The 27921-nt window shown below is 39.5% G+C and overlaps 1 protein-coding gene and 1 non-coding gene across 7 annotated transcripts in view; one reads left to right on the forward strand and one right to left on the reverse strand.

Annotated features, from left to right (window-relative positions):
- Ctnna3 (catenin alpha 3) overlaps positions 1–27921 on the reverse strand; it is a 1349586-nt gene that overhangs the window by 625708 nt on the left and 695957 nt on the right. The window contains exon 9 of one of the 6 annotated variants that reach the window (XM_059281476.1): positions 3344–4047. The exons of the other annotated variants lie outside the window; for them this stretch is intronic. Within the exon in view, the coding sequence (XP_059137459.1) occupies positions 4042–4047 (6 nt within the window). The 3' untranslated portion in view covers positions 3344–4041. Of the gene's footprint in view, positions 1–3343; positions 4048–27921 lie in introns of those variants that run through there. 6 annotated transcript variants of the gene reach the window in all.
- On the forward strand, positions 3258–3366 carry LOC131894028 (U6 spliceosomal RNA). Its single transcript, XR_009374815.1, has one exon. It is a non-coding gene; the product is annotated as a U6 spliceosomal RNA (small nuclear RNA).

Here is a 27921-nt window from a genome sequence, read left to right on the forward strand (position 1 = left end):
TTGCATAACAAGCTTGAGTAAATATCTGTAAGCTGGAAAGAAAAAACATATTTTCTTGGTTCCTTTGGGTTAGTTGGCTTGCTTCTTTGAGCCATAGTCTCACTATGTAGCCCAGGTTGGCCCTGAGCTTGCTTCTGATTCTCCTGCCTAAGCTTCTTGAGTACTGGTATTACAGGTGGATGCCACAACCCACCTGGTTAGGACACTGTTCAAATTGTCCATCTCTTTCCTACAGTACATGGATGAGATCTGTGTTGCAGACTATTTGTATATGGTGTGAAGATGTGTTACTGTGATTGGTTTAATTAAAAGCTTAACAGCCAATAGCTAGGCAAAAGATGTTAGGCAGAACTTCCTGGCAAAGAGAAGAGCTCAGGGGATGAATCTAGGCTCATGGATCTTGCCAGCTAAACATAGAGGGATTCAGAGGTACAGAATGGAGGAGAGGTAAAGAGCCACATGGCAGGACATTGATGAATAGAAACAGGTTAATTTAAGTTATAAGAGCTAGTGGAACAAGTCTAAGCTAAGGCCAAGCTTTCAGAATTAATGTAAAGTCTCTGTGTCATTATTTGGGGGTTGGTTGTCCAAAGGAAGATGGACTACAGATCTGTTGCTCATCACTAAATGTGCTTCCTCCTACGCAGACATCTTGTCTCTCGTGACTATGCTGTCAGTTTCACTCTTGGACTTAATGCCCAAACCTTCCTTGTTCTCCAGATTGATTGTTGCATTTGGATAGATATTAATTATATTGCTTTGATTTCTTGGGACAACAGAGGTACCTTGTACTTTCAAAGATATAATTTCCTCTACTTTTAATATTTTTGTAATACATTCACTACTTTCTTGGTGATCTGCCTTCCTTGGGTTCTAAGATCCTTGGGGATTGCATGCATGTGTTTTGAGTAGTGTCTGTGTAGAAAGATCCAGGCATCATGATAGACAAGTGGAGTTATCTCATTTGTAGTAATATGTCGATCCATCAATCCCTATAGCTACTACGACAAGGATGAACCTGTCTGTTTCATGGTGCTCCTTCTAGCACCCTTATGGCTACATTAATCATGCTATCTAAACTTTCTGATCCCAAACATGATGTCTGTTGTAATTTACAATAACAAAAGATATTCTCAAATTATTTGAACAAATTAATGAATCATTCTAGTAGAAGTCAGACTGCACTAACTCATCTTTGGACCAGTGTCTGACTTACTGCTTGGCATTTTCAGCTCACGGGGCATCCAGGGACACTGATCTGGTTAGAAACAATGTGAAGAAACCAGGAAAAGCAGGAACATGATTCTCTGGAGGAAATCTGCACAGTAGCTACAGTATCCTTACGTGATATCCAGGGAAGAGACCTACAGAACCAGGTCAGTTGAACATAGTTGAATTGTGTTGTTCCTCTACAAACATGCCCAAGAGGTCTCCATAAATGATGGAGAGGGGATTCTCTATGAGTAACAGAATTCTTTGATACCAACAGTAATAGTTGAGAAATTATTTTTATATTAATCTTAGATGCCTATAACATCAACTCATATCTCAATCAAGAATGTGGATTCAGACTTTTAGCAAACTTGTGGATAATGAAAGCCAGAGATGCAGACAGAAGGGGAAGAGAGGAGCATTTCCTTGCAGCTATGCAGGCCTGCACACAAATGGAAGTGAAAACACAGGAGGAAATCTCTCTACCTAGCAGTCTAGTTAATTAAACATTCATGTAGCTCTGATTGGAGATGTTTCATCATGCAGGAAAAACTAATGTTGAGAAGTTTTCTCTTTTTACCTCACCATCAATTTATAAACAAAGGAGCCCCCAGCCTTTCACCATGAGGATTTTGAAGCTCTGATGATAAATAAGGAACTATTCAAAAGTGGGAAGGTAAAGACAGAAGTCTCTATGCCTCCTCCTCCCCTTCCTTCCTCCTGCCAATCATTCCGCATAGTTGGTTGGCTCCCACACCTGCTTTGGAGAACAATACAAAACTCCAGCTTTAGAAGAGCAGGAGGAGTCATCTTTCATCCACAGATGACAGCACTGTCATTTGCAGCCTGAGCAGCTCTGGGCAGCTCGTTGCCAGGCTTCTCCCTCCAGACCCAGCCTGGGGAGATGGCCTTCCTCTCTCTGAAGCAACCAGGGATGACAGGAAAGGAAGCAAAGGAGACCCTCTCCAGGAGCTTCTCAGGCTCTGCCTTCCCAACATGGGGATGTGGACTGACGTCTGGGGTGAAGAGCTATCTGTTCCCAGACCACAGAGTGCTAACGAAGGAAGTGAGGTGTCCCTTCTTTCCCCAAGGCTAGACCCACAGAAATTTTGACCTAAGTAGTCTGAGACGGAGCTGAGAGATTTTAAAAAGTTATCCAGATGAGTCAGAAGGATATACACGAAGGCTACATAACCAGTTGGTTAGAAGGCAAAAAAAGTTAGCTGGAGACTGGACAGCCAGTCAACACTCCACGGAAAGAAATCTGAGTGTGTGGAATGCATTTTCAGGAAGATGACTTGGTACTAAGAGAAAAGTGAAGCCGTTGAATTTGCAAAGCATGATACATTTCCAGAGCAAATACTGTGAAGAGTGTGCCCCACTGGGTATGTAATGTGACACACAAGATCTGGAGGAAAACAGTCAAACTTACGTAAGCCTGCCACATTTTTCAAAAGATTCCCTTGAGGGTTTGTTTTAAAGTATAAATGCATTATTAACATGGTAACATATATGTAGTTTATAAATACATACTTCATGGTACATCTTCAAACATTTTCTACTGATATGTGTAAATGATATTAAAACTTTGGAAACTGTAGTTCTAAAGAACGGTGATTGCTCACTAAAAGTTCTGCTGGGGAAATGGACCCATCACCAGAAAGGAATTAAGGGCTTCCTGAATCCAGGTTCTTGCCAAAACAATAAATAAACAAATCCTAAAATACTAAGAAAAAAAGAACAGAAAAGAGGAAGAAAGACTGATCTAGTGGAGAACGGTGACAAACCCATGAGAAGAGAAGACAGGGAGACCCCCTTCCTCACCGCCGTTGGCAAGAGAAGGCACAGTAGTGCCTTGTTTAATGACAGCTGTGACTTCCTGAAGCACCAGTGAGGTTGAACTCTGTGCTAGGTACCCTTTAAACATTACCATTAATTCTTATGATGATTTCTAATTTACAGATGAAGATCAAAAACAATCTTTAAAATAGCAAATGACACAAGCATATTTTTAATCCAATGCCAATGCTCCTGATGATCTATCAAGCTCTCTCTTTGGAGCCATATGCACTAAAATGTAGACTGTTGCAGAAGAGAGCAGCATGGTCTCTGTGCAAGGATGACACGGGAAATCAAGAAGTATTTGATATTATTAAGAAGAGAAACACAGAATACAAGGCAAAGAACTAGCCCATTATGTCCATCCACATTGCTTATCTGTTAGAAGAGAAAAATGACTTTCCTCCATTCCCAACAAAAAAAGTACAGGGTGACAGAGAATATAGATTTTAATATTTGAAATATTGAACAATAATAGACCAATAGGTCAAAATTTCTGTGAGTCTAGCCTTGGGTAAAGAAGAGATGCCTTGCATCCTTGATATATTTGTCAATTATGTAGTCAATTAATATGCTGCCATGTGGTTAATATCTTTGTACATAAGGAATGGTAGCAAAGAAGAAAAGCTACATTTCCCTCAGTTATGCATGTGACACTCAGGTTAAGAGAATAAGACATACACTTGGAGACTCCAATCCTACGGATCCAAAGGCTGTGATGCCTATAATATGTTCCATGGGGTACTTCCTTTGCTAAAAATGAACTTTAAAGGACTTTCAAGAATGTTATTGTAATAATGTCCAGTGGGAGCAAAGTGTGGCTGGTCAACAGACAGGCTACACCAAGTTCAAGTTTGAAATCGAGGTAACTTCAGAAGTATCGATATGAAAACTCCACTCATAGCATGACTTCTGACATCTTTTTTTTTCTCCCTGACACTTGGAGTCTTTTCCTTCTCCTTTGATTTTCATGATTTCCTCTTGGGCTGTTCATTTCTTGAATGAAAAAGAAGTAAGAGGGAGGTGAGCGAAGAAAAAAGAGCTGATCAAAGAGTGCATAACACTTTAATTAATGAGATACAAGATCAACTGCCTGAGCTGAGGATGTAGTACTAGCCCGCCCTGTGGGAGGCCGCAGGTTTGACTGGCAGCACTGAATACATCATGCGCAGCTGGGCACAGCTGCAATCCAATAACTTCGGAGATAGAGGCAGGAGGAGCAGAGTTCAACATCACCTTCAGCAACATGGTGACTTCAAGGTCAGCCTCGGATAAGTGAGACACTGTATCGTGAAATCATAAAAGGAAACTAAATAATACAGGCTGCTAAAGTACTCCTTCTAGATGCAGAGTGGTGAGATATGGGGCACATCTTGGTGATGATGACTGCCTTGTCTTGTGAGGTGCTTGTTGGGTGTCCTTGACTTCTATGACTGCAAGCAGAAGTTACTTAGGATTTCTCTCCTTGTGTTGTTGGTTTCAAATGTGCCGCCGCGCCCAAGATGCGGAGGTCCCTTCTCTTGGGTGCACAAAAGGTGACCATTCAAGAGAGAGACCCAGAAATCCTCCGAAGAAGCCTCCTGTGTGAGGACTCTCACTACTTTGCAAGCTTCTGTCTTAGCTCCTCTGATCAGACCCACAGGGAAAAGTGCTCGCAGCTTTTTCCACCCTCAAATGGAATATTTGTGTATGTCTCTTCGGAGCTACAAATCTCCGCACCCCATGCGGACACTTCAATTTATCTTTGCAATATCAGTCTTCCCATGACACAAAAAGAAATCAGATGGGAAACAGACTTCACGTGGACTAGCTGGTTTGTCAAGTTCACATTATAGTGAGCATCTGACATTTTTCCCCTCACAGCAAAGAAATGAAATAAAATAAAGGAATAAAATTTTTGTGAACAGATTGTTTTCTAGGGGCTTATCAAATCCCCTCTTCCTTGTCTCTATCATTTCCCTCATTTCTCTTTCTGTTTCTTCAGTTCCCATGTGTCTCATTTCAACTCTTCCCACTGGGTCGGTCTCTTCCCCAGTCTACCTGACGTACCTTTGCTGGTGTACTCTGTGTAAACCTACATCCACTGAAGGGTCCTAGTTAATCCTCATTCATTTGGCCAGTGTCCGGGAAGGCACAGCTAGAGCACCAGCAGCACTGGGCACTGGGTTATGTTTCAACTGTGATGTGATATACAGTGCCTAGAAAGAGTCCTGGGCTTCACTGCAGCCTGTGATGGCTGATCTTGGTCACCGACTGGAATCTGGAAGCAACTGAGTAACAAACCCTCCAATAGGGCTTGTCTATCTCTCAGAGTGGGTGGGACTACCCAGTAGCTGCCCAGATATGAAAATATCCAAGTAAAAATTAAAATGAATTGCTGCTTGCCTGCCTGCCTTTGCTCTTTTTAAAATGACATATTTGTGTGTGTGTGTGTGTGTGTGTGTGTGTGTGTGTGTGTGTGTGTCAGGTGCCATGGTACTCATGTGGAGGTCAGTGGGCTACTTTCAAGAGTTGGTTCTCTCCTGTCACCATGTGGGTCCCGGGGGCTAGAACTCGAGTCCTTAGCTTGGCAGCAAGTACTTCACTCCCCTGAGCCATTCCACCAATCCCTGCTTTTGCTTCTTGCTGGTGAGGGCATCTGTACCACTGTTGACGATGCTATCACTACCACCCATGGCTGCCACCAGAACCCAGCTCCTTCCGCATTCCGGTGTGGCCTGAAGACCAGCAGCTCTCCAGGAACCCTAAGGGACCTCATCATTGGTGTGGGATTTCTGAGGCATCCAGCTTCACAGACTGAGACAATTCTGGGTTTGTGTGTTGCTGGTGCATCTCCAGTGTTTTGATGGACACCATGAGACTGCTCAGGCTTTATTGGATATACACATTTAATAACTCCTCTTTCATGATAGCCATGCATTCTGTTGGTTTTGTTTAGACTGCTTGACTTGTCTTAGGTCAGATCTCTATGTTTTTCTAGAGTTGAACCCTCGATGTCTGGTTTGATCTCTATCCCCACAGCCTCACCAGTGACTCTGCTCAGTTTGCTATCATTCTACAACCTAGACCCTCTATCTAGTTCTTATAGGCTCTCATTCTTGCTTAGAAGAAACCCTGAGTATATGCAAGCCTGTTCCTATGCTTTACTTCATCTTTTTCCCGGGTGAGTTGTCCTGAAACAACAATCTGTATGTAGGACAAATACCTATTTCTTCATTTAAGCACTGTGTCCCAATTTCTGGCCACAGACAGACTAGACAGCTGTGCTTAGTTCTCTTATCCTGACCAACTCTCACTTAAGTGTTATATCAAAGTTAATAATTAGGTACAGCAACTGCCTTATAGTCCAGAGTTGATACACTGGAAGCCTGACTTCCTTGTATGTTAAAATATTTGTTTGGAGTTGACTTGTATCCCTAAATATGTGTACATTATGTTATCAATTAATCAGGTATCCCATTGTGAAAGATGGTTCACTTTACCTTTTGTGAATACCTTGTACTTTGCATCTTTATGGACAAATATTCTTACCAGCTTATCCCCTAAAGGCATTGAAATGTGTAACTCATTTTTTTGCAGGCCTTCGAACAGTGTCTTGCCTGTTGCTCCTTGATTTCCTTGACTTCTCTCTAGCTTTAGAAGTTGTCATGTCACTCTGGCCACTGCCATTCTTGGCTGATGGTGGCCAAAGTGAGAGTAAGCACACTCGGCCTCTGAGTGACTCAAGAGAACCTTATGCAAAGCTGAGCTCTACCTGCTCACACTCTATTTCCTAGGGGAAGCATTAGGGTGACCCAGTGTTTGACCCTAACCACAATTCCAGGCCTACAGAGATTCTGAATGACCAGTTGAGGATATGGAGTCCTATCCTTTCTGTATAGGCTCAATTGATTCATCTGCTCTACTCACAAAACCCAGGGACACTTATTTACTTTATAGATTGTGAAAAGAATATCTTAAAGGATAAAATGTAATAGCTGAATGAGTGGACAAATACACAGTATAAGTGCTGAAAGGTCTTAAAGGCAACAATGTCAGTCCCCGTGGGGTCAGGGTGCCTTATTCTACTGGTTCATGATGGTTTGTGATTTGCCTTCCTGGATGCCTCTTAAGCTGCCCAGAAGGTTCCCCAGAGCATGTTACTTGGGCTTTTATGGGGACTCAGTGTGTCAGCATGACTGAAGCATGGACAGCCATGCTTTGGAGGATGGCTGGGAGGTTAAAGTGGTTTTCCCACAAGGCTGAGGACCCGAATCCCCAGAGCACATGAAAGATGTCTGGTGAGCATGTCATTCCACCTATAATCCAGCCTTGGGACATGGACAGATGATTCACCGAATAAATTCAAGGACAGTACTCTCCACATTGGTGAGATCTGGGCTTGATTGGGAGACATTACATCAATGAATACGGTAGAAGAGCAATTGAGAATAGTTCCCAACATGAAACTCAGGGCTCCACATGTACAGGTACCCACACGTATGTGTCCACACATGCGAACACACACATGTACATGAATGAGCGAATGCACACATACACATGCAGAGACATAAAAGAAAAATGGAATGGGAAAAGAAATGAGATTGCACAAAAGGGTCTGGAATACAAAGCAAACAGGCTAATCTTCCTGTCCAGATTCTTCTTGTGCTCACTACACACTTCCTTTATTCCTGGGTACGGGGTAGAATTCCTAAGCAAGAGGCATTATGACGTTATCAGACAAGGCAATTCAAAGAATTTCCCAATGCCCTGCTCAAAGAGAAAGATGGATGTTTCTGTGATCTAACAGAATTTCTAATTTGTATATCTTGCTTTGGAGAAGGGTTTGTGAACAATGATCCATTAATTAAACCTAGAATATATTTCTAACATAAGACATCCAAACCAAAATCTCCTAAAACTGTGAGCCATCCGGCTGTATTCCAGCTGTCACTTTTCTTCTTCTAAAGTGTGATGTGCACAGGAGAAGGATTGGCTCTGACTTGTTCGCTGCTGATGTCCCAAGTTTTTCATTGGGGCCTTGTGTATGAGTGATAAGGGACTGTGATAAGTTCTTGCTGTGTGGGTGAATGAACAGAAGTCATCTATTAAACCTTCTCTTTACCCTGAACTTGTTGTACATCAAACATGCTACTCAATCAGTGATGCTGATGACTTTACCTCACTGATGTCAGAATCATCCAGTAACTTTGCTGGCCCATGTCATCCTTGAGCTTCAAGTCACGTCTAATCTGGAACCAACTTGCTTGGGTGCCTAACCTGCAGGCTCTCCAATCTCTAATTGTTCCCTATTACGTTCTGGGTCCTTTACCTCTAGAAAGTGTCCTTCATGGTTTTGTCCCCAAGCATTTCCTTTCTTTCTATATTTTCTCCTGAATACCATTGATTCTCATAAGTAAAACAGAAATAAAGGTTGTTAGCTCCATCATTGTCTTTAATTTTTATAAGGTCTCATGTTTAGTTCCATGAATTATATCTTAATAAAGTCATTTCTGAAATCAAACTTGTCATACTCCTCTGTAACCTTTTGCATTTTTTTTAAATTCTAATAAGGAAGTCATTATATAGTGCTGATTTTTACCCAGATTTTAAATGTCATAGTAAATTCAAAGTCCCCACTCTTCCTTTACACAATACTTGTTGGTTTCAATTCATAAGTCTTTGGCATCAACTATTTTTCCCTCTGTAGTCAACCTCAGTTGGATCATTTTTATATCCTGAACAAGCCATTCTGACATAATATTCCTTTTCTCAACATGCTGAATACTGTCATTTTCTTCCTCAAAAAAATTCTTTGTAACTACCTCATACACATAATATTAAATATATTCACACTCTTTAAAGATGCCCCTAAGATTTAGTGATTTTTAATAAAATATCTGCATAGGGAGTTAAACATGAGAGATTACAGTTAAAGACCATGATGGAACTGGGACTAAGAGTATATTATAAATATATACTCTTAGATTCTCTCATTTGAAAATTTATATTTACCCTGTTCTTTAAAACAAACATTGTATAATTACCAATTTAGACTGTTATTTTCCCTCTCCACTACTCTGCTTACATTGTTTTCTGATTTCTTTCTTTCTTTTTCCTTTCACAGCTGGAATGTTCCCCTCCCAACCTTCACAATGGCTCATCTTTCCAAATGCTGCAGTCCTCTACAAATGGAAACAATGCCATTACGGCTAATACCCACAATTGCACCCCTGTGTGTATACACTAGCCTTAAGCACTTCGCCTTATAGCTGTGGGAGATGATTAGGAAGGGGTAAGGTCATCCAAAACATCTTAAACATTGGTTCACTGCACATGACAGTCTATAGCCATCTTGCTTGCTTGTTCCTGATAAAAATGAATCCCAGAGGGACAGTGATGGTGACCCTGGTCATGAGTCATGCCTTGCATGTAGTGCCCTTGGATGGCTACCAGGAAATGCCAGAGTAAGTTAATAGCCTGTGCTGTCTCTTACTACTCATTCCCAACAATGGGTTTCGCTCTACATGGTCCGGGTTCCTCATCTCAAGGGTCATCCTCCCTAGGAGGCACAAAGGCTGTAAAGAGAATAGGCCAAGGAGGACTTGGTGCAGGCACCATGCCAAACTCCAGCTTGCGCTATACAACCTAGTCAGGGATGCAGAAAATCAGGGGAAAAAAAAGATCCTGGATATTCAGAAGTAGTCCCACAAATCAGGCTAGAAAACTGAATTTGAAGGCTTTCCTCCTTCCTTCTCATTTCCCCTTCTTTGTGCCATGCTTGAGCCTGAGTGGAAGAAACAGAATGAAATTAATCGATGGGAATCTGCTTCACTCACGGATTGCGTCCTCCCAAACTCCCTCTCGTCAAGAGAGTTCCTTAAAGTGCTTTTTGGCAACCATGCTACACACTATCCTGATGCTGGTCTAGGGCAAGTGGACAGACGATGAAATGCTTGCAAGAACAGAGCACATGTTTGCTGTGGGTTGAGAGAGAAATCCAGTTAACCCATGGGGTGGATCTGCTCACAACTCCTACCTGTGGTTTTCTAACCCGCTGACACCGAATGGAGCAAACTCAACTTTTCACACTGGCGGAGTGAGATGGGAAGTTTCTTTTACAATCATCACACACAGTCCTAAAACTCCCCCGAAACATGCATGGCTGTGTAACTGACACCCACAGGGAATACCCCATTCATCTGCACTAACAACAGGGCACAGCGGGCTCATCACGGCTCGTTTATATTTGCCTTTGGAATATGCTATGTGGGTTTTGGCAGAAGATTTACCTTGCTAATTATGTCTTCCTTAAATTAATAATACAGTTCATTTGCAGTCTCTGAGCACAAACCCATTACAGTGAAAAGAAACGTGCTAAGTGATGGTGTTGTGGGATCTCCCTGAAGCCTCTTCTGAAGCCTCTTGTGATCTCCAGAGAACAAGCTCAGGGGAGTCACACGGGGCTCGGCAGAGAAGATCTGTGAGTTTGTTACAAGGTCAAGTGTGGCACGCCCAGAGGGAGCACAAAGGTAGAACACCCTCACAAGGTGAGAGGACAGTATCCAAATACCACCCTGTCAACCTAGACAGGTATAACATTACTTCTGAAAGTCCTTAGAGAGGAAGGCTTTCCTGTGCAGATTTTCTTATCCAAGTGTTTGACAGTTTGACAGACTGGTTTTTTGTTGTTGTTGTTGTTGTTGTTTGTTTTGGTTTGGTTTTGGTTTTGGTTTTTGGTTGTTATTGTTTTTTATGTATCTTCTTTTTAATGACATGCATGTGTGTGTCTTGTATGGATATGTGTGAGTATAGATGCCTGTAGAATCCAGAGGTGTCAGGTCCCCCTGGAAATGAGGTTACGGGGTGCTGGGAATAAAACGTAGGTCCTCTGCAAGAGCAGTGCATGCCCTTCCCTTCTGAGCTACCTCTCCAGCCCTGACGGCCATTCTTTTGATCAGTAACCAAGAAACATCAGATTAAAAACAAAGAGAAAATAAAAATAAATTTCTAAAAGTAGCCGTGCTTTCCATGAATAGAGCATAGCAAAGCCCTAATACCTCCACCCCTCCCCCTTATTAACCTGTAGTTATCTTTCTATCTCATATTTTAGTACTTAAGGAGGTACAATGGACTCTCTTTCCCTTCTTTTGCCTATCACCATTTTTACTTACAAAAAGTAGTTTGTTAACAGGGACACAAGATGTAGAACCCGAACAAGATTCTGATTTTCAAAACAAATAGACAGACAGACAGACAGACAGATTAATAGATAGATGATAGATAGATAGATAGATAGATAGATAGATAGATAGATAGATAGACAGACAGACAGATGGAGCTTCCACCCTTCAGATAACGCTGTCAAGAGTATCAAAGGACATGTTGGTGGACAAAGTCTGCAAAGCATTGGCATCTTCTGTTCACGAACCCCCAGTAACTTTCTTACTCCTGTGAGAACCATTCCTTCTGGAAAATAGGCAATACTTCCCTAGAAGATGAACAAGCTTGAATCCATTTTCTAAAGGCTGGACTTGAATAAGGCTATCTCACCACCTCTAGATTTTGTCTCCTGGTTTGTTTCTTTAGTTGTTGTGGGTGGCAGGATCTGGTAACAGTTACACAGTTTCCATTGGCATTTTTATAGGATGCTGATTTTGAGAGACTGGTCCATCCTCAATGACCTTCAGGCTTCCTGATATCTAACCAGCTATCTAGCAATAAAAGAAATCATTTTGGAATTTAAAAGTGGCTTTGACCATGTCTCTCTCTCTCTGTGTGTGTGTGTGTGTGTGTGTGTGTGTGTGTGTGTGTGTGTGTGTATCTGTGTGTAAAGTTGTACATCTATGTAGGACAAATGTCTTTAGCATACTGGACCAAAAAAAAAAAAAGTTTAAATTACCTGTTAAATCACTGTGATTTATTGGCTTATCTATGCCATTGGTGTCGTTCTCTATCATTTTTTCATTCCTTTCTAAATAAATTAGAATTTAATCACAATCAACAAATGTGTGCATAAGATGCCTATTATTGGCTCTTATGAAATACTGTAAAAGATTTGAGGAAACAAAAGCTCCTTTGTGGCTTCGGATATGAAAATCTGGACCTCAGAAAGTAGCCAGTGGGTAAGAGTACTTTCTGTGTAGCACGAAGACCTGAGTTCGAATCTCTAGGAGTCATGTAATAGCTAGAGCTAGAGTGACAGAATCAACGCTCCTAGCACTAACAGGAAAGAAGAGGTGGAGACAGGAGAATCCCTGGATGCTCACGAGCCTGCAAGCCTAGTAAATGCAGTAGAAAAAAAAAAAAGAGTGACCTTGTCTCTAACAAACAGAAAGTGATGACTGCCACCAAAAGATTATCTCTGACATGCATGCTGTGGCACATGCTCCCACATTCACGCACATGAATATACAGGCACATGCACACACCCTTGAAGTCCTCAAGATCTGGAGGGAGAAGTAGTATTTCCTTTATGTATGGACCACCACACTTAGGAATCATCAGATGGGAGCGTTGATGTGGGCCCAACACAATCAATGGGTTCACCTTTGAACACACTCAAGGAAATTTGGGATGGATACCTCATTTTCTGGGAAATTAAGTACATGTTCATAATACACTTATGGATCTTTACCAAGACAAATCTAAGGCAAAGTGCATTAGCTATTCCATTCTGGCATAATCACATTGACCATTTACTTACTTTGACACATTCACAGACAAATCCAGGCATGTAGTCACCTTGGTAAATGCTAATATCCTTAAGGTGAATTAAATGACATTAATATATTGTTGATTTATCTCGTCTTGGATCCATGGGAACAACCGTTTGAAATTTGACATGGGAAGCAAAACTTGTTTCACCATTAATAGGAATGTTTATTTGAAAAATTGTAATACACTGTGTTGTTTTTCTTCTTTACCTCTCTCATTTTAAGTACAGCCTTATACAAGGTCCTTGCAAGTTCAGCTAATACTAGAAATGTCACCAAATATGATCTGTAATTCATTAATAGTTAATATACTAGACCAAGATATTTTCATCAATATTATTATGATAGTTTAAGAAAAAGTCAAAACAGCCATAGCTAGATTCATCTTTTCTGAGCTTTCCTTAAGAACGTAGGCACATTATTCAGTTTTGATGAGTAAAATATATGCATTAACACCCTCACTATGTTGCACCTACAGGAAATAGTGGAACATTTGGGAAGTGCTTTAGCTCTGTGCTATTATAGAAAAGCTCCCCTTCTGCAGGGAGAGCCCCATTGTTCTGTTTAAACTGCAATGACATGGGAACTCTAGTACATAAGAATCAGAGTAACCAAAGGATTTCACAGAATAAAACAGGAATTTAGAGATCATAAATATATTTCAATATCAAAAGCCTGTATCTCAACAAAGCATTAGTACATACAAATTCTATGTCAATAGTGGGCTGAATATAAATGAATACTGAAATGTGGTTTTAAAAAGCTAATTTAATTGGACAAAATTAGCAAAGTACTAATGTACTTGAAGTGATGGCCCCGGTGTTATATTATGCTAATTAGCCCAACTAGTCAATAGAATGCTACATTTCATTTAAAGTATCACTTGGAAGGCTTTTATCAAAAAATAAACTAGAAAACACTTAGAGATGAGAAGCTCTGGTACTGACAGAGCTGAGGACTCGTAAAGGTAGCTGTAAAAATACACCTGGGAAAAGCAGCCGTATACGGAGCACATGAATACGTGCTCAAGGATTGCCATGAAGAACATAGAAGTAGGATAATCCCCACATCACAGACAAAGTTTGATAATGAAATTTATTTGTTTATTTGTTTATTTATTTATTTGAGTGAGTGAAAGACAGAGAGAGTGTGAGTCAGGCCGAAAGAGAGCTTAAAGAATTTATCATCGCCTTCTCCCATGTTTGTCTCAGGGATCCAACACAGGGCCTCAGGCTTGGTGGCCGTTACCTACTGAGCCACCTCTCTAGCCCTAGAGTCTTCGAATTGGATATAATCACAGAATATTCATATTGTTGGAAAAAAGCCTGGATATGAGATGTAATAAATTTACAAGCACACTTCACTTCCCATGAAATAGCATTGCAACCCTGGGCATGAGACTCCTTTGACCTTATTTTTCTAAACTGTAAATCATGTTAGCAAGTAGGTTGTTATGAAAGGTTGAGTGGGAGTGCTTTTCCAAAACACATGCATGGATTTCTGCATGGAATCACACTCCATAAGAATCTCTTTCTAGGAGCTGGATTCAGATCCTCAAATATGAAAACAAGTGTCAAGTGTGTGTGTGTGGGGGGGGGGGCATTGGTTTTGCTGTCCAAGGAATCATTTATGCAAAGACTAAGTACCTTGTTAAAAAAATATAAAGAAGAAAGTTTCTTAATGGGAACTAGAGTAGAATTACTTAATTGATTCTAATCCTGAGTTTTAAGACATTGTAATTCTAGACATTAAAAAATTAACTTTTTCATAGAGAAAAAAATCAAAGTGAGAACAGATATATTCACAAAATAAAGCACAAGTTGACCAACATTTGAAAAATTAATCTGTTTTTCTATTACACCAAAGTTCATAGAGGTCTGTTTGACACTGATCCAGGGAAAAAATAAAATATTAAGAAAATGAACACTGTTTCATTTTAAAAAGCACCTTTTGCTAGATATAAATCATATTTGTTCTATAATTTTGAAGACAATAATAACAGTAACAATAATAATATTAAATATACAATAATATCACTGTCTCAATCTTTGATATTTATACCAAAATTAGTTTTGAGAAATAATCTTTTTAAAATAGTAATTGTCAAGGTAAGCCTAAGAAATAATACATAACTAAAAATGGGAAAGGATTTCTTTTTTAATTAATGAATATAATTAATGTTGAAATTAGCAGTAGCTTTAACTAATGTCACAAGCTCATCTATTTTATGTTCTATGGAACAAGTAGAAACCATAGTTCAGGCTTATAAGAACAAATACACACTAAAGGGCTGAGTAATGTGTTTATTAAATGTAAAAGGTAGGTGCTATGGTGTGGGGATTTGCTTTCAAGTGTGAAGTCCTTAATTAAAATGAGATATGGGAAATATTTATAGATTTATTTTGAGTGTGAAAAGGATTTGCTATTTTTAGTTAAAATGTCACTGCAAATGTGGCAAAATGTAAAAATGAAAGAGCAGTGTATGTGTGTACATACATTCTCTCCTCTCTGTCTCTGTCTCTGTCTCTGTCTCTGTCTCTCTCTCTCTCTCTCTCTCTCTCTCTGTGTGTGTGTGTGTGTCTGCTCCTTGCTTGGGTCATAATATAGCATGAAGATACAGAAGATAGGATTTCATTTGTATGGGAACAAAGCCATTAGCCTTCGTAATCCAGTCTGTGGCTACCAGCAGTGTCACGGTACCTCACCTGTAGTAGTCTGAAGAAATCTGAAGCTAAATAGAAGTGACACATGGTAAGACCATCCTTGGTCTTTCATGCTTCTTTACTTCATCTTAGGAACTGGAAGGATGGGAACCAAAGTTGCCTTATGCACCACGCTGTCAGCCTGGGACCCTGAGGTACGAAGAGACCACTAGCAGTTCTCACCGTTGAGTGCCACGTCAGGACAAATATCAACTTCTACCTGTTTATGTTGAACCAAAGGGATATGTTTTCTTTGTCAGCTTCAATAGCTCATTGCTCTTTCACTCTAAAACAATGTCCATGACTAAGCCCATCAGGCTCCAAAGGATGGCAAACTGAAAGTCACATAGAGTCAGTGGGTCACAAACCTGATTAGTAGATATGAACAAGAGAAAAGGGAGAGAGAGGGAGTAGCAGAGATTGATTGGTTGATTGATTGATTTGTGATTTGGAAAGAGTCAACATGGGTGGTAGGAAGTTGGGACAGGAAAGCAGTCAGTATGAATTCTATACATTTGCAGAACTGTCCAAAAAATTAATTAATAAATAAAATACTAATTAAGACTATGCCAAAATGCCAGTTTATATGCCACTGAAGACAAGAGTCTTTACAGAAATATAAAAGATAATTGTCCTGGTAATTTTTATGATGTTTAAATAGTTCCAAAGATCTAACAAAATTCATTTGGGGCATGTGACTATTACAAGTGAGTGAAGTTCCAAACAAAACCACAATAATTTCACAACAGATATGCTTTTTGCTGTAATCCAGGAAAGGCTGTGTGTCTAAAAGGAGAGCAAATTGCTAGGGTAAATCACATTTGATTCCTAATTGCACGTTTAACAGAAGAAAATTCTGTGTTTGAATTCAGTATTTAAATTCACTACTATTCAGTAGCGATCTGAATTCCCAAGTTCAATTAAAAAGGTCATTACCCTCTGGAACTGAAGGTGCTCTCTTAATTACAATGTTGCTAATGAATTGGGAGAAAAAGACAGTTTGGCTCAGTTCAATTAGCACATATAAGCCAAAGCCCGCACGTGTGGGAGTTCCTAGTGCTTAGTTATCTGCTTCCCTAGCTCTCCAGGCTTCCCCTCTTCCTTCCTTTTTCTCTACTTCCCCCTTACCTTCCTCCCTCCTTTCTTTCATTTAGAGTGTGTGTGTGTGTGTGTGTGTGTGTGTGTGTGTGTGTGTGTGTGTGACAAAGTAGGGTGGGAGAGAGAGAGACAGAGACAGAGAGACAGAGAATTCCCATGCACACAAACGTTCTTGCCTGTTTAGGGGCACATGAAAGCCAGAGATCAGTATCTATTTCTAATACTTTGAAGCAGGGTCTCTCACAGAACCTCCAGGTGGCTGGCCCCTGAGTCCCGGGATCACCTGTCTCCAACTCTCCTTCCCCTCATCCAGCACTAGACCAAGCTTTGCACCAGTGTGCTGGGAATCAGAGCTCCTCTACTCTTATTTGTATGCAAGCCCCTTACTCACTAAGCCATCTTCTCAGGCCCCATTTCCCCAAGTTGAAACATGTAAGTCTCCCATTTCTTCTCTCTGTAAAGTGTTGCTGATGTATGTCACAGCTCTTCAAATTCATATGAAAAACAGCAAAAGTTGGATGGGAAATTTACTTAGGTTTTTGAAGCAGAATAGAACACAGGCCATATTTTCCTTCACTAAAATAATAATGACCCAATAGTTTGATTGTGATATATTGTTAACACTGTGCTGTGGAGAAGTGAACACGGTCCCTTTCTCAGGCCCAACAGTGGCTTCTAACAGTCCACCTGAACCAGAACAGTGGCATTGCATGATGATGTTCTCTTTGGTTAGTACTCTAAATGACCCTAAATCTAACAGGTTTCAGGAAAATAATAATATTATTTTCAAGGTAATTTGTAAAACTCAGAAAATTAGCTCTTACGAACAAATCAATAGCAACAAAAATTATGCTGCTAAATTAAATTTCAGTGAACTTCATAACAACTGTTTAATCACATCTGGAACTTAACTTCAAGGGATATTGTTGATTGCAATTTTCCCAGGTTATTCCCTTGGTTATACCTACAGGGAGCCTAAAGAAATATCTAAAATTACTCCAGCTAGAGTCAGCTAGACTATGCATTTCTTAATTCACTCAACAAAAGTCTCCAGAGTTCTAAGGTATATCAACTGCATAGCTGGGTATGACAAAAAAGGGAGTCCATGTTCGTTTGTTCACTTCATGTTTTACATTGCTTTGTTTATTTTAAGAGAGGGAGAGAACATAAAGTTGGGTGGGTTGGGATGGAGTAAGCATCTGAGAGGAGTTGAGAGAGGAAAAATAATATGATCAAAATATATTGTATGAAAATTAAAAAACCAAAACCATAAATGCATTAAAGAATAGATTTTTAAACAAATCAAGAACTCAACAACTTCGAGTTGAGATTAAAATACATCAGGTATCTAATGACAAATTAAATTAACTTAAAAACAGGAAAAGTAATCATAAACTGAGAAAGCCTTTGCTTACACAGAGATAGATTTATCCCACAGTTACTAAAAAACATTATTAAATACTTAATCATGAGTTTCAAAAATGCCAGAGAGCTGCAGAGATGTCTCTGATGACAAAAGTGCTTGCTGTCCAAGTGTGAGAGCCTGAGTTCAGATCCCAGAACCTGCATCACACGTAGGGCATGGCCACGTGAAGTGCCTGAAACCCAAATGCTATGGGAGAAAGGAATAGAGACAGGAGAGTAGCTGTGATAGCTGGCTGCCAGCATAACTCCTGGTATAGTGAGGGGCCCTGTCTCAAGGGGATAGGGTCGAGAGGAATAGAGCAGGGCGTCCATGATTTTTTCTGGTCTCATTATATTGCAGAGGCACATGCACCCAGGTACATACAAGTGTGCAGATACATACATGTACACCAGACTCACACAGTAGATGATAGATAGATAGATAGATAGATAGATAGATAGATAGATAGATAGATAGATATCAAACAGCCTGCTATTAGTTTAGAGCTGGCCAGCCGCTAAGAGACAAAGCTAGACTTAACTGTCAATTGCCCCCAAGACAGTTTTAGAAACAGGAGGAACCATTTCCTTCTAATTTATCACTGCAGAGGATATTCCAGGGACAGGGACAAGCCATCCATTTGTACTCTGAACAAAATTCTTTTAAGATTCTTTTTGAGTGTGGTGAAGTAAGATATGTTCCATATAGCAAAGATGGAACTCAACAAGATGAGCAAACATTCTCTCTCTTTTGCTGAACAAATACTGTTGAGAAATTTATTGTATTTCCTTTCATAATTTGTTCCCTTTTCTCTCTTGCATGTAGGTAAAGAGTTGTAAACAGACTTCTTAAAATTTTGCCTCACTCTTATCACTAATGTCACCTAGAAAATTTAATAGTAGTGTATTTCATGGCACTCTTTCATTAGTTTTCCAGTTGCTTTCCTCACTGGAGATTCTAATTAAGAAAACGATCTTCTTTATGAATGATACTTTCCTAAGGAGTAGAAGAATTGAGTCAAAGGATAATACATAAATGTCTGTGGTTAGGTGTCTCCATCACACTGTCAATGTGCATTCTGCAATGGTTGAAGCAGAAGCAGTAACACTTCATCCCACACAAAAAGAGGTACCCACTTAACCCTTTCCAGTTGCCAGTTTGTGTGTGTGTGTGTGTGTGTGTGTGTCTGTATGTGTGTGTGTGTGTGTGTGTGTGTGTGTGTAGAGAGAGAGAGAGAGAGATTATAGTTTCTCAATTGCACATATAATATTCTCATGACACAGGAAATATAGACTATTTTATTTATTACATGCTTGATGTACAGAAAATAATGGTATTTTATGTAACCAATTATGCCATGTTTCTCATGTCATTTTTCATTATATGTTGCAAAGATCAGTGAGTGCTCTATATATGACTAGACAGTAGTAGGAGTTTCTTGCATGACTGATGGGTTTTTGTACTAAATTTTGCCGTCCACAGTAAGAAACGCCATACATAACAGTGCAAGTTACAGAGAGCAGCCATCCCCAGACACCAAACCAAACTGCCCGGAAAGAATTGTCAAAGTCTCCAATAAGATCTGTTTTGTGACCTAATAAAAATTTGACTTTGTAAGTTTAAAGGGATCTCCACATTTCATGGAAAGTTAATGAAACAGCCCTGTGCCTAGCATATACTGCCAGACTTTAAAGCATCCACGAGTAAAGCCACGTCCTTCAGGAATGGAAGGGAGACACAATGTTCCAGGCATGACCCCTAAGCTTGTATGAATCTTTCTATGCTAAAAAAAAAAAAAAAAAAAAAAAAAAAAATAAAGGTGCAAAACAATGACTATTGGGATCCTTTCTAATTTTCCTCTTTATCCCAGATTTCTCATGCTCAAAATATGTGCCTTGGTAAACCAATGTTTAACATCATCTTTACTCTTCAGTAAATTTGTAGTTTCTGATTCGTTACTGAGGAAGCAGAGGGGATGGTTTCTAGAAAAATAAAATACTCCGAGACTAATTGTTTCTGTTTACTATTTTCCATATCATATCCTCCCTATATCAACAGCTCTGTAGACATTAATTTGGTTTCCATCTGTTTGAACAAGGGGACCTCCACCCTGGTTCGGGATGGTAGGTACAAATGAGTGAGATGAGCCTTTGTAATTTCATTTCCATTTACCCGGAAGCAATCAAAGTCCTCCTTTCCGATCCTGTCACTGTAGTCCATCCAGCTTCAGTGAGGTTGGCTCACCTTTCCACTAACCCTAACGTAAAATGGGAAGTCATTTCTGGACAGTTGCCCCCACCACCACCATCATCACAACGGTGGCTCTTTAGTGTTCCGCTTGCTTTTGCTTAAAATGCGTTCTGTGCTTTTTCCACCTGTGACTATGTTGTTTCCCAGAAGTTGCGATCTTTGGATGGACTACAGAGAACACTGACTGTGGGACAGAGAGGAAGGTAGGCTTCCGTTTCAGCCATGTCTGTCAATCTTAGACCTGACATCTGTAGCATGAATCTTAAAGGGTCTTATTAATAAAATCAAACCTGGAGCCAGGTATTGGGGTGAACGTTGGAAGATCAGAGAAGCAGAACAAGCCACAGCCACTTCACCTTGCCAATTCCTCAGCTGATCCTGTTTCCTCAGACTGGAAGCCTCTGAGTCCTCATCCTGAATGGATCTCAGCTGAACTGCTGCTCAAAAGCCTGAAAGCTTCACCAGCTCTAGTTCCTGTTTTTCATGCCTTATGTACCTTTCTTTTTTCTACCATCACTTCCTGGGATTAAAGGCTCTTGTTACCATGCCTGGCTGTCTCCAGTGTGGCCTTAAACTCACAGAGATCCGAATGCATCTCTGCCTCCCAAGTGTGTGCCACCATTTTCTGGCCTCTATGTCTAGTGGCTGTTCTGTTCTCTGACCCCAGATAAGTTTATTAGGGTACACAATATTTTGGGGAACACAATATCACCACAGACATCATCTCATTCTCTGATTATGGGCAGAGATGGTACTGCTTTACACGAAGGTTTCAAGGTGAGTGTGAGAAACAGCTCATCCCACTTCACTGCTGCTTTTACAGTAGAAGCTCCACAGTTGGCCTTACATTTCTTCACCTAGAGGGCTTGTGAAAGTGTATCAATTCATCTTTTCACAAGGCCTATGTGAGCAAGCAAGGGAAAGCAAAAGAAGCATATATAGCTACTGATGGAGTTGAGTTAGAGCATGTTTATATTTTTGTTTAATAATTGCATTTTAAGGGTATTTTTAAATTATCATATATACAGTTATAGTTGAAAAACAGTCTCAGCGGAAATAAAATATATTTTTCTAACATAGCCATCAAAACTGTATATTGTTTAGACAATTGAATTTGGAAATGTATTTCTGGGCTATAACTATCTACATAGTACTTGCTTTTAATGGTGACTAAATAATAAAATTTTTAATAAGAAAATAATATTAATCCTGACACCATAATGTATATGTATTTGTGTATACATGTGTATGTGAGAGAAAGATAGAAAGAGAGAGAAGAAAGATATGGAAATAGTTCAGAAAACACAAGGAAAAATTTAAATTTCTGCCTGCATGAATTAGAGCATTAAGAACAAAGCCTTTCAAGATTACAATAAACATGCCCCAAATAAGGAAATTAAACAGAATGCTCTCTTGCTCCTAGCTAACTAAACTCTTTGGGAGTTATATCTTAAGAGAGTAATTGTGGAACTGTCAGAGACACACAGGACCGTGACTCTATTTGTTGTATTGGATTATTTACAAAGAACCAAGGATGCTCTTAGAAAGATAATGGAGTTATTGTTTCAGACCTGTCCACATCTTAAATTTTCTATTTCCATAAGAGCTGCAAGGTATGATGGGAAGACAATCAATAAGCACACTGCTCTCTCTCTGCCTTGGTAATTAAGGAGATCACACTCCAGGCTGTTTCAAGATTCTTTCCTGAGTGACTTGCGGAAGTTAAGCACATTATCTACTGACAGTGTCTGCGAGGCCGGAGTGTGTACTCTCGGTGTTTGAACTTTGTGTTTAAACTCCAAGAACATTTCAGATTTTTTCTTATAATGTAATATTTACTTTTATCAAATTAATTATTTTTCTGACATTGATCTATACTTTTTGTTTTGTTTATGCATCAGCATTCTTAGGAATCAAAACTCCACTTTTCAGGCCATGGCTGCACCAGTCCATGGAAGGAAAGGGACGCTCTTCTTTCCTCTTGCATCTACAGTTTGTTCTTCTCTGTGTGAAAAGTGCATTTCTTCCTCTGATATGCTGTTCTCATGAGTGAAAGCAGCAGTAGTTCCCCTTGCAATTGAACTGCCTCCTTTTGTTGCTGGAAAATTATCACCATGGGGTTTCATGACTTGGGAGATAAGAACGACTCAATTGCTCTTGCTCTTGCCCTTGCATGAGCCTTTATCCACTAGACTGTTCCCAGAAGAGAAACTCCAGTCACTGTGGACAGAAGCCAGCTAAGCTTCTGAGACACTGTCTGTCTTGGTACTGTCCTCACAGGCGCTTCACAAGCACCACGCTCATGACCTCTGAGCTCCTGAGAAAAGCCGCGACAATGGCCCAACCCAGCCTGGAGCAAGAGTCTCTCTCAATAAGTAAGCCTTCTAGGAACCAAGTTCAAAAACTGGTCAAGATTAAGTGCGTTATATCTGGAAGCCACTGCTACATTAAAATACAAATCAGCAGGGCGGTGGTGGCACACGCCTTTAATCCCAGCACTCGGGAGGCAGAGCCAGGCGGAACTCTGTGAGTTCGAGGCCAGCCTGGGCTACCAAGTGAGTTCCAGGAAAGGTGCCAAAGCTACACAGAGAAACCCTGTCTCGAAAAACCAAATAAATAAATAAATAAATAGAATAGAATAGAATACAAATCATTCTTTCAAAGCAGTCGGAAGATGTCTCAGGGGGCAGATAAGGTGGCTTGGTAGATAAAGGGGCTTGCAACTAATCTTGATATCCTGAGTTCAATCACTTTGGACTCACAAGGTCAAAGAAAAGAACCGACTCCTGAAAGTTTTCTCTGACCCTCACATGCACAAGGTAGTATGGGCATAGGCATAAGGACACAAACACACAAGATGATGGGTGGCTTATAGATTTGCCTGCACAAACAAGGTCTCCTGAAGAGGAAATGCTTCTGGTAACTGAACTGGAATGCAAGGAGGGCTTTATTTATTTATTTATTTATTTATTTATTTATTTATGCATGTGTATTCGAGTGTGCACTTACAAGAGTGCAGAGATGCATATGTGGAAGTCAGAGGACAATTTCTGGGAGCCAGCTTTCTCAATCCATAGTGGGTTCCACTTATCAAACTCAGGGTTTCAGGCTTATGCTTCCAACACTTTTCCCCAGTGAACCATCTTGCTGGTCCAGGAGGGCTTTCTAAGGTATTGGTTAAGGAAAGGCTGCGTCAGGGAAGGAAGTACGTAAACTAACTTCATAGAACAGGAGCACAAGTCTGTCCTTGAAACAAGGTCAAAGGTCAAAGTTTGAACCCATTTGCAAAGTGCTTTATAAGCACCATGGAGTGAAATGTCTGCTACAAAAATGGGAGAAGATTCTTTGTTTTGTTTTATTTTATTTTATTTTACTTTATTTTATTTTATGTAGGGCTATGCTAAGAAAGGTCATTTAATTTTTATTTACAATAGTCCTATCAAACAAAGACTGACAACAAACAAGTTCAGAATTTCAAAACTAAAAATGGCCTTCATGTTTACTAGCATGCTTATACATGATGAACATAGCTACTTACCAAGACCAAGGGGTCCAATGTCTATGTGCAATTCTATTTGGCATGTTTATGTCCATCTCAACCATTTTTAATTTCTTATGATACAATGCTGGTTAAAGGGTATTTTAATAAATGTTAGTTCCATCTCATATTGTTTAGTTTACAGATTTGTATTTTATAGTATTCCCCATCATCCCAGGCTTTCTGCCAGATACTCATGAATTCAGAATAAAGATGTGAATAACCAAAGTTCCAACCTATTCCTGTGGATGTGGAATGAAAGGTATAAAATGGTAAGATTCAGAACTGTCTAGTACATGAGCTAAAAATGCCCTCATCTACATGATGTGAGAAACCACACAAGTTCTGGCTAACCCAGGACACCTCCCTGCTGCCTCATTATATTTGCTTCAAAGACATTTGTATTTCATATGGGTAAATCTCCATCCTAAGATTTTAGTAGATATGTAAAATATGATGAAGTCTCATTTCATATATTTAAGTACAAAGTAACGTCTGATCTCTAAAGAGGGTAAGTCTCTGCATCTAGGAACAGTATCATAATTTGCCTTGCTCAAATAAAAGTCATAAAGTCATCAGGATATGACTTTTTATTTAAATGGAGAAGCTTGCTCTTATGCAAATTAATCCCTATTGGAAGGTCTTGCAAATACTTTCTGTACAAAATAAGGGATGATATGGATGCTCTAAGGACATTTTGAAGAGCTACTGTTGTATAATTCCTAAAAGACATGACTTCCACATCTCTGTCATAAGGACAACTATTATTTCTTCAGACTGTAATGTGTCTGGCTTGAAGTGCTTCTAGTTATTTTAAAAGAGAACTGTGCAGGAAGACTGTCTTCAGAAAGTGAGAAAATGAGCTCCCATGAGAGAAGGAAGAGGAGAAACTGGGGGAGAGGCCAACCTGTAGTGGAAGGACTGCAGTTGCTCTAGAAATGGCTTGAGGTGGAGAAGCCTAGTCTCTAAGCAGCTGTTCTCAACCTATGGGTCGCGACCCCTTCAGGGATTGAAAAACCCTTTCATGGGGGTCATCTAATACCATGAGAAAATGGTATTTACATTATGATTCATATCAGTGGCAAAATTACAGTTATAAAGTAGCAATGAAAATAAGTTTATGGTTGGGGGTCACCATAACATGAGGAACTGCTCTGAAGAGTCCCAGCATTAGGAAGGTTGAGAACCACTGTTTTGAAGCGTAAAGTCTTCTAAAATGATTGACTCAATGCTTGGAAAGGATGCTATGTCATATTTACTAGGTTTTATACAAAATCTGGATGTAACAGAGACTAGTATAGCAAATTTGTTAAAGTTTGTCTGTTTACCTTCTCTTAGTATATTCTGATTTCTCTAGATTGGCCAAATTACCACTTCTTCAAATAATTAAGGAGTTTGGGGCTAGGGAGGTAACTTAATATTAGAATAATGCTGAGCACATGAAGGGCTTTGGGTTCCACTCCCAACGCATGCACGAAAAGTTCTTTATGATGGAGGACACAGAATCATGTTTGATTGACATGTTCCCTTAAGTCACAGGTTTGTTTTTGTTTTGGTGATAACTGGGATTGGTATGTAAAATGAATAAAGAAAAAAAAGAAAATTATCTTACAGTCAATCAACTTTTACCACTTTGAAAGAACAGTTAGTACCTTGTCAGGATCACTCAATTAGAGAGGCAACTGGGTCAAAAACAGGTTATTTACTTCATGACTTGGTGCTGATCTTTCTATTGACCTGTGTGACTAATTTTCTAGATCTTATTTTACAGTTATTAGCTTCTTAGAGATAAGTAAAGAAATAGTTTAACTCCCATTTATATTTTAAGAATTTAGCTTTATTTCATTATGTGTTAATTTGGTTAATTTGGTTAGTTTAAAAACTCAGAAACAGTTTCATAAAACAGGATTATTACCTAATCCATGGCTCCAAAATAAAATTCTTAGCAATTGACATGGAAGGAAATAATGACTATAATTATGCCTCTCTTGTGTTTCAATAAATGAAATTGCTCATTTGAGTTTATTCACAAATCTGAGGTATAATCACTCTTTGTCTGGAGGATTTCTAAGTGTTTCTTTATATTGAGAAATCAATTGCAGTAAAATATTTCAAGAATCAACCCCCCCCCCCAAGAGATTGTTTAATGACTTTGAAAATAACTTCCTTCAACTCCAGATACTCAGTCTATTTTACCACACAAACATAGAATTTCTCTGTATGCCAAGAATCACCATTTGAAACCCTGGATTTATTCTTCTGTATGATGAGCATAGACTCAGTCACCTGCTTACAGTAGGCTCTGTCTTCAAGATGCTGCGGCTTTCACTCACCATGCTACCATCTCACAGCTTTATTCCTCGGTAACAACAATGACCATGGTTCTCCATGTACTGCCACACACTATGTATACTCAAGTGCCATGCCTTTAAAGTATAAAGTATATATACAACTATCTACATAATTAGAAATGTTTGAAAACTTGATGTGAAAATCTCCTATGTAGGCATTCTGGAATTTTCCAAGGATGACCAGTCAACTATGTCAAGACTACACAGCAGAGAAAGATCTTGTGTTGGTCTTAGCTCTGCAATTCAGAAACACGTTACCAAAATACACAGGATATCTGGATATCACAGGATAGCCAAAGCCCTAAAACTTACTTTAAAATTCAACAGTATGGAGGTGTCAATTTCTCTACTCCTTCTATACATTCAGTACCTTCCTACTCAAAAATCGTTGTCAATATTTCAGTAGAAATTGATGGGGTAATTTTAAAGTTTACATAAAGAAACAAAAGTCCAAGAATGAACAACTTAATATTGAAACAGAAAAAACAAAAACAGTCCTTTAAAGTCATGTCAGTTTATAGTTAGTTTATAAAGGATACATGTCCTAGTTAGCTTTAGCTGTCAACTCGACAAAGCCCAGAGCCATCTGTGGAGGACTCAATTGGGGGATTGCCCAGATCAGATTGGCCTGTGGCCATGTCTATGAAAAACTGTCCTGATTATTGATTGGCTAGGAGGGTCCAGCCCACTGTGGATGATGCCATCCCAGGTGGGCTTGGCTGTATAAGAAAGCTAAGTCCTGGGAGGGAGGGAGCCAGTGTGCAGCATTCCCCCATGGTTTCCAGCCTCTACTCCTGAGTGAGTTCCCATTCTCATCTCCCTGAGGAGTGTAACTGTGACCTGCAAGTGTTAGCCAATTCAAACCTTTTCTCCAAGTTGCTTCTGGTGTGAGTGCTTTAACACAATAACACAAAGACCAGCTAGAAAAATATGCGTCACAACTACCTGTACTTATTTAATCACTGGATTAACTATGATAGAATGGCCCCTCCTTATTCCCATTAAACTACAGCCAGTGCTAGAAAATGCATGCAGCCATTATTCCAGGTCCTAGTAGTGCAACCAGACAGAAAAGAAACTCAATGTTTTCCATGTTGAGGAAAGAAATAAGCATTCATACTAATGACACTTACAAAAAGGGCTCTTCCAGCTCACTGTCTGCCATCCATCAGCATGTCCCTTAATGGTCTTATCCGAAAGACATGAATCATGAAGCCTTTCATTCTTCTGGCTGCCTCCTGCCCAATCAGGTACAATGAAGATGGTCTTGTTGGTTGGAGAAGATATTAACAGTAACCAGGTGACATGAAGAAAAATAGACTTCAAGAGCAAAATCAGTTTTCAGAACTAACAGGGATATTTTATAAAAGGTATAATATTTTAAAAGAGAAAGAAAGTAAGAAAGAAAGAAAGAAAGAAAGAAAGAAAGAAAGAAAGAAAGAAAGAAAGAAAGAAAGAAAAAGAAAGAAAGACAGGAAGGAAAGAAGAGAGGGAGAGAGAGAAAGAAAGAAAGAAAGAAAGAAAGAAAGAAAGAAAGAAAGAAAGAAAGAAAGAAAAGAAAGGAAGGAAGGAAGGAAGGAAGGAAGAAAGAAAGAAAGAAAGAAAGAAAGAAAGAAAGAAAGAAAGAAAGAAAGGAAGGAAGGAAGGAAGGAAGGAAGGAAGGAAGGAAGGAAGGAAGGAAGAAATGAGAAAGAAAAAAGATTCTGAGCTTTGAATCCATTCACATACAGGTACATATTCTTGCCCTATATTCTACAGTGTGACATTGGTAGGCTGATTCACCATCTTTAACCTTGTATAAAATAAGGCAAATAATATCTAAATGAGATAA

This window comes from Peromyscus eremicus, chromosome 16_21 (genome assembly GCF_949786415.1).
Source record: "Peromyscus eremicus chromosome 16_21, PerEre_H2_v1, whole genome shotgun sequence".
Lineage (NCBI taxonomy): Eukaryota > Metazoa > Chordata > Mammalia > Rodentia > Cricetidae > Peromyscus > Peromyscus eremicus.